This window comes from Dysidea avara, chromosome 4 (assembly GCF_963678975.1).
Source record: "Dysidea avara chromosome 4, odDysAvar1.4, whole genome shotgun sequence".
NCBI lineage: Eukaryota > Metazoa > Porifera > Demospongiae > Dictyoceratida > Dysideidae > Dysidea > Dysidea avara.
The window spans coordinates 19654919-19662634 of NC_089275.1; the positions used below are offsets into that span (position 1 = coordinate 19654919).

At 38.9% G+C, this 7716-nt stretch overlaps 1 protein-coding gene across 4 annotated transcripts; it reads right to left on the reverse strand.

The window, feature by feature from the left end:
- Positions 1 to 47: 47 nt before the first annotated feature.
- LOC136254115 (probable 4-coumarate--CoA ligase 3) lies at positions 48 to 6635 on the reverse strand. Of its 4 annotated transcripts, none has more exons than XM_066046787.1 (5): positions 6519 to 6635; positions 820 to 2100; positions 690 to 768; positions 498 to 638; positions 48 to 448 (listed from the first exon to the last, which is right to left on the reverse strand). In XM_066046787.1, the coding sequence occupies exons 2-5, from the start codon at positions 2080 to 2082 to the stop codon at positions 249 to 251; spliced, it is 1683 nt and encodes a 560-aa protein (XP_065902859.1). In that variant the 5' UTR covers positions 2083 to 2100; positions 6519 to 6635; the 3' UTR covers positions 48 to 248. The 4 variants fall into 4 exon arrangements, with proteins under 4 accessions (XP_065902859.1, XP_065902860.1, XP_065902858.1 ...); XM_066046788.1 differs by having other exon boundaries at positions 6508 to 6634; XM_066046786.1 differs by lacking the exon at positions 6519 to 6635 and adding an exon at positions 2234 to 2321.
- Positions 6636 to 7716: the final 1081 nt, after the last annotated feature.

Below are 7716 nucleotides of genomic sequence, written 5' to 3' on the forward strand. Positions count from 1 at the left end.
GAGATTTTCTCTGCATTCAACCTGTACTTAAACATCAACTTCTTGCCAACAATGGTTTTATCTTGGACCATATCCATACAATAGCTATGCATGTTATCATATGCTTTAATACTTATGTTATGCGTACATTAGAGAAGTTATAGCTACTAGCTAACAGATGCAGGGATCAATAGCATAGACACAGCATAATAAATAGGTAGCTTGTACACAAATACATGGACATGTCCTTCATCATGTGACATATCACTTCATTGCTTTAGTAGCCTACGCAATATTTTCCCACTTGGTGATTTTGGTATTTCTTTGATAAACTTTACACCTCCTTTTAATTGTTTGTGTTCTGCTACTTGTCCCTTCACAAAATCCTCCACTTCTTGTTCACTCAGCTCATCACTACTCCTCACCACAAATGCTCGGGGAAGTTCACCAGATCTCTCATCATCAACACCTTGTACAGTAACACTACTGACATCATCTGGATCATGTGATCCCCTTACCTATAACTGCCACATCAGAGATGTGTGGATGTTGAAGGAGAAGAGCCTCCAGTTCTGCTGGAGCTACTTGAAGACCTTTCACTTTGATCAACTCCTTCAGTCTGTCAGTTATGTAGAAGTGGCCATTCTCATCATAGTAACCTGTGTCCTTTACAATAGCTATTTATTATTACATGTATATATAAAACTAACCAAAGTCACCAGTGTGGAGCCATCCATCTTTAATAGTGGCTTTTGTTGCTTCAGGATTGTTGAGATATCCCCTCATTACCTGCAACAAAGCCATCAATCTGTAATGTATACACATGCTAAAACAAAATACCTGAGGACCTTGTACGACAAGTTCTCCAGGGGTGTTGGGACCAAGAGCAGTCCCTGTTTCAACATCCACTATCTTGCACAAGTTGTGAACAAAAGACACCCCAACTGATTCTGGCTTGAATACTTCTTGTGGAGTTAAATGTGTTACACCCATTTCAGTCATCCCATAACCATGTTGTAGGTACTCCAAGTTTAGTCTCTCCTTGACTGCCACAGCTAGTTTGAAACCGGTAGGAGCTGCACCATATGAAATGTGCTTTAAACTGGACAAGTCATACTTGTCAACCATAGGGTGATTGGCTAAAAATAGAATCAGCGGAGGAACCAAATTTGTGTATGTGGTTTTATATTGTGATATCGTGTGTAGAAAATGCTCTGGCTCAAATTTTGGCACTGTGACAGATACAGATCCAGTATGTAACCCAACCATCATGTTTACCAACATTCCAGCTGTGTGAAAGAATGGAATAACAGACAGAATTCGTCCTGTGAGGTAATAATCACTAAGGAAATTCCCATTCTCCAGTTGAACAAGACAAGATGACATGTTGTAATGATTCATCACTACTCCTTTCGGCTTTCCAGTAGTACCACTGGAGTATGGGATTATTGCAGTATCTTTCTTTGGGTCCAGTTTTATGTCAATTGGAAATCTTGATCCACTGTCATTCACTAAACTCTGGTAGGATATCATATTCTTCCCTTCTCCCACACCTCCATCATCACCCAGTACTATCATCTTCTCTACACAACCTGCCTTACTGGCTGCTTCTTGTATTGTTGGTAACAAGGATGGTATGGTGGCTACGTACTTTGAGTTTGAGTTCTTAAACTGGTAGGCTAACTCTTCTGAGGTGTAGTTTGGATTACAAGTACTCATGATCCCTCCCATGGCAAGTGTAGAGAAGAATGTTGTACAGAATTCCACACTGTTGGGGGAAACTAGTGCTAACACATCTCCCTTCTGCATACCACTCCTCACTAGACCAGATGCCATATTAACCACTGACTCTTGTACTTCATTGTATGAGTACTCCCTTCCTGTAACACCATCTATTAGAGCAGTCTTCTTGCCATACTTGGGAAAGTACTGGAATACATGACTGTAGAGGTTTATCTCAGGAATTGGAACTGGCTTAAATGGTGACCTTACAACATAAGTACTGTCGATAATATTAGTAGAATGCCATCTTGGTAGGAAAGATGTCCCTGAAGTTCGGAAAGTAGCTAAAGCACTGTAGCAAGTGATCCAAGATCGAATCATGACAAGATCTGCAATTACCTACATGAGTAAATTTAAGAATGTCTGTTATTAATTAACATGCAATATATATTAACACTAAAAATAATTATTCATATAAAAATGAGGAAGGATTCCAGTGAGTGAAACAAAATATATGAATGATGGCAGCTACCTGGGAAAGTCCGCATGCTACCATCATCTGTTCAATGCCAAAGTAGGGATTTTCCTACATAGTTTTACCAAACACAGTACAAAACACAACCACTAGATAACCATGTTACACATACAATAATATAAAATAACTACACAAGCTTATTTCTCGCTGCTGAGGTAGCTATATGCATTAGTTTAAGAACCATGGCAACACAAGACAACATGGTTCAATGCCATGTCTTGCTTTCTACAGCAAAACTGCAGCTAGATCATTAAGGAGCGGGTTATCCATCTCTAATCAGTAAGAGCAAGGTGACATGTTGTGATTGTATAAGGGCATGGTCACCATCAATTGTTATAAGTGCAGCTAAACATCTCTACTCCCTCTTTAGTATTTGTCACATCTAACTATACGCTTTTCTATCAATATGAAAAATTAACACCTCGGTATGGTTTCCTTGCATGAATTGTTTGAGAAAGGCAAAGCACAGAAGGCAGACACTCAGTGGAGCCATACAAGGCACTTGTGGCATGAAATGGTGGCCATGTGCTGCTTCTATCCTTGTGACTGTAGTCCAGCAGATAGGCAGGTAGGTAGACCAAAAATTGACTTTAAAAATTCAATATCCGACTATCTGTTTGATTTTAACACTGGATATTTGATGTTAGATGGAATAAGCCTATTCTGTAAAGGTGATTTTCGTCATGTATGACATTTCTACGATGGCATTTAAAGAGAGCATTTTGGGTGGTACCTGTCATTTTAGGGGAGAACCCTACTAAACAGCACTACCATGTTTGTTTGATATTATTTTATGATGTAAAGAATAGAATCACAAAACTAATGCTACAACTACATAACTAGCTGCTACCACATAAAGAGGAATACTATAACTAAGGGTAGAAGGGGCTGTCATCATCGTCACTGTCCTGAAGAGCTCGAAGCCTAAAGACAATTTTGACAATTTTAGCATTACTTGCAACAGAAAGTTGCTAAAGTAAGTTTTTTCTTGCCAGCTTGGAAGTGACATGTTCATCAAGTTGGATTGCGATCGGCTTCCAACCCAATCAGCCTCACAATCAACAGAAAAAAGGGGGGAGGGGACTGGCTACATGACATATCAAAAACATGTCACTTAAACTGCACATTTTAAAAAATCACAAATTAAAAATTACAGAAAATAACACAGTTTTCACATCAAACCTTCCACATAGCTATTTCAATTTACAGAGATAGGGTTTAGCTTATCAGAATTCTTGATGAAATTTGAATCAGGTGGCATACAAATAGTGAAAAGAAAGGAAATCACCTTATATCTTGCACATCTAGGTAGCTCGAAAACCTTTTTTGCTTTTTGTTTGTAAAATGGTTATAGCTAAATTTGGGTCAATATATGCTCCATCTCATAGAACAAGGATAAGTGTGGGCTTTTGAGGTTTACATACTGAGGTGACTACTTCTCCAATAGAAAATTGTATGGGCACACATTATGATGGAGTCAACTGTGAATAGCTGCCACTATAAAGGTGCTCCAACAAAAGTTTAGATGCCATTGTATAGAGAATTCAGGGTGGTTTGTCAGGAAAATTATGGAATCTAATGGGTACACTTTTGCAGGGTTTTGTGTAGGTCTATACATATATCTTCCATAGGACAAGAAACAATGGCTTGGTGACAAGATTTTTTAACTGATCAGTCTCGTGATCAGTGGGACCAAGGTAAAACATTCAATCACAAAAGAATAGTATAGAAAATGACCCAGCGAAAACAAGCTCATTTTATTTTAACTCCTTTACCAGAAGTACTAGTGTTACAAGCTTACTTGAGGCATTAGACTGGCCAATACTTGAAGTAAGGAGAATTAAACCATGTTATTCAAAATGCTTCACAACATAGTTTCAATAGATTTATTACAGTTTCTTAACCCATCATGGGTGTATCCATTCACTGGACTGGATTACTGGACTGGACTGCTGGACTCACATAAAATTTGTTCAAACACATTTTTTCAACCACAAACACATTTTTCAACCACTAAAAGTGATTACATAGAGTAGCACACCACACATGGGGCTAGAGCTTTCGAAGTCTTGTCATATAAAAAAACAACAAAGAGAACATAGTCTATTTTATTTAAAATTATATTTATTAAGGCTTGAAAAATTGCTATAGTTTTGGTGGTCTGTTTAATGGTATAACATTGGTTTTTTACTCTTGGTACACTCACTGCATTTTTTGTAAATACGTGTAACCTTACTTTCCTGTTTGAAAGTGTGCACATTGGGAAGCTTAAATGTGCCACTGCACACTCGTTGCTATTTACAAACATCACATAACCAAAGAGCCAGCAAAGCTGAAGTGAATGTGCAGGCCATAGGTGATTTTTATATTATAGTAATATAACGTAATTGCATGTTGTAAAACGTATATATGGTGCGCTATTTTACAAAGAAGGCATTAACAGTGCTAACAATGCATGAAACATTACTAGCAGTAAACAAAGTATTTGTAATAACAAACTACACTAAGGTTTTAGTGCAATTTTTGTGATTAATGTGCAAGTTTTATGTCTTGTGGTGAATGGTGTCAGTTACTAAAATACTTTTTAGTCAAGTTTGGTGATAAAAACTGACATAAGAAAACAAAAAAAAAATCTAAGTCCAGTAGTCCAGTCCAGTGAATGGATACACCCACCCATCATCCTCCATTACGTGTGGTTATCAACAAAGGTTCATCCCCATCCGAGGGGTCACCAACTGATTCGAAATCTCGTACACCTTCAGTGAAATCCTGCCTGAAATACGAATTATCTAGTTGTTGTCGTGATTCTGATTCTATACTCGTTCTGGTACCATAGCTTACACTCCACTGCTCCTGCACCTCGTCCTGCACAAAATTAAGAATGAAATCCGATGTTCCGCTCCGCTTCGGATTTGTATTAATCAAGTTGTGGAAGCCGCACAAAACCAGGAGCTGTGGGAAAGAAGCCGTACAAAACCAGGAGATCTATAGAATCCATGCAAACTGTTCAAAAGTAAGAATGAAATCCGATGTTCCGCTCCGTCTCGGATTTGTATTAAGCGAGTTGTGGAAGCCAAACAAAACCAGGAGTTGTGTGAAGAAGCCACACAAACCAGGAGAGAATCTTTGCTAACTGTTCAAAAGTAAGAATAAAATCCGAGGTTCCGCTCTGTTTCGGATTTGTATTAAGCAAGTTGTGGAAGCCAAACAAAACCAGGAGCTGTGGGAAAGAAGCAGTACAAACCAGGAGATCTATAGAATCCATGCAAACTGTTCAAAAGTAAGAATGAAATCCGACGTTCCGCTCCGTTTCGGATTTGTATTAAGCGAGTTGTGGAAGCCAAACAAAACCAGGAGTTGTGGGAAGAAGCCACACTAAACCAGGAGAGAATCTATGCAAACTGCTCAAAAGTAAGAATTAAATCTACTGTTCCGCTTCACTTCGGATTTGTATTAAGCGAGTTGTGGAAGCCAAACAAAACCAGGAGCTGTGGGAAAGAAGCCATGCACACTGCTCCTGTACAAAAATAAGAATGAAATCCGATGATTCACTCCGCTTTGGATTTACTTAGCAAACTACAAACTTACTTAGCAACACAAACTTCATAAACTTAGTAACACACCAACTACAAAAGCAACTTAAGCATACAGATGCTCCTGGTTTTGAGAGGTTTTGTACGGGATTTCCCCTGAATGATTGGCCTTGTTTCCTGGTTTATAGGGCTTCAGCTGCGAGTTGCACCTGGTTTTGTAGGGTTTCATTTAATAGTTATGCCTTTGCTTTACTCCTGGTTTTATATGGCTTCGCAATTCCTCTCAATTTCATGAGGCTTTGCTCCTGCATGCCTGCTGAACTTCTCCCACTATTTTTTGGTGATTTTAGAACTTATCACTCTACACCAACCTGTAATTTGAAATCAAATTTTGCAGCTCTTGTTCGATTTTGTGAAATCTTTTGAAATCCGCGAAATCTTGAGAAATTTGTTCAAGATTTTGAAATCCGTACCCCTTTTTCGTGAGTTAGTGACCCCTTGTCCCCATCTCTACCAGAGTCAACTGCTACCATCATTCATTCTTGCCATCGGCCATCAGAATTTGGAACTTACTCCCCGCCGAACTTGTTAATGTTGTAATGATTTTCAAGCTAAATTACACACACACACGCACAACGCACACACACACACCTCAAACTGAAGTATTTGTGCATTAAACAATGAATAAACAAAAGGTCACACCCACACTGGTCACAAAGACATCGATTGCAAACATACCAACTGTATACCTGACTGTTTATGAATGAGTTTACGACTGATTTCTGGCCACACGCGGAGGTCTCGGAACCTTGCTCGGAACACAGGAGCAACACAGCTAGTTTAATACGCGCAGGAGCTTTAAATAATAGCGCGGGCGTCTATTTAAGCGGAATAGATCGAGGAGAGGTGAGAGGTGCAGATGATCACTGAGCACTCCAGCTATTGGTCATCATTCCCTTATTGGTACTTCCCATTTAGCTTTGACCGAGAACTGCGAGCACTTCTCCGGTTTGATTTTTGTTGGAATGTTAAAGTGCCAGGCATATGGCGTAAGCATATAGCATCATACAGCCTTTGTGTGTCTTACGGCGTGTAAAATATGCCCTTGAAATGTCATACCCCCACCTTCCTCATTCGTGGATCACCATGTAGAGTCTCCGACAAATACGCGCCTTGCCCCTCCCCCGGGACGCTGTGGGATTATTATTAGCTAACAACAACAACAAAAATTAGCTACTGATATTTATTTATTTATTGTTAATCGGCAGGACCCTCCAGGGGTATAATGCTGATGTGCAATTACATGTGTACAATTTCAATTAGTTACTTAACTATATAAGGCCCCTATTCGGTGATTATTAGTTTCTCATCCAGCCTTTCTAATTATTATGATGCGGGCGGGAGGGTATTACCATTATGCCATTATTTTATAATATTAACACACTGATGTACAGACCTTGTCCAAATTGTCTTTCTTTCTTACTACAAACATTTCCTTCACCAGCTGATTCTACTTTTCGTGATCGCCAACTGTTTTTCGACAGTCAGCTGAAAGCCTGCTTTGATGAAGTCGATAGAGCACGATTGCAATTGGCACTGCAGCAATTTGCTAAGGAAAACAACAGTTCTCCTGGTGATATATAGCGCATTGTAGCGTTCATCAACAAAAATTATAACAGTTTGGTATCACGTGTTCTTCTGAGCATGCGCAGAATAAATAATGGCTTACCATGCGGTAGCTTAAGAAGGATGCGGGCGGTGGATGAGAAACTAATAATCACCAAATAGGGGCCTAAAGTATGTACAATTACGACAAGTTACTTAATTATATACATATGTACAATTACAATAATAAACTATAAAAATATATACAATTACGATAAGTTACTTAACTATATACATAGAAGGGGCTAATTTTTGCTTAAATTCTTCAACACAGTCAGTCTC

Excerpts from the sequence above, each read along its gene's own strand:
- LOC136254115 (XM_066046786.1), bottom strand. The coding sequence starts at position 2,260 with ATGATGGTAGCATGCGGACTTTCCCAG. Across the intron at positions 2,101-2,233 it reads TAGCATGCGGACTTTCCCAG|GTAATTGCAGATCTTGTCAT; the intron begins GTAGCTGCCATC and ends TTACTCATGTAG. Across the intron at positions 449-497 it reads CTCTGATGTGGCAGTTATAG|GTGTTGATGATGAGAGATCT; the intron begins GTAAGGGGATCA and ends TTACTGTACAAG.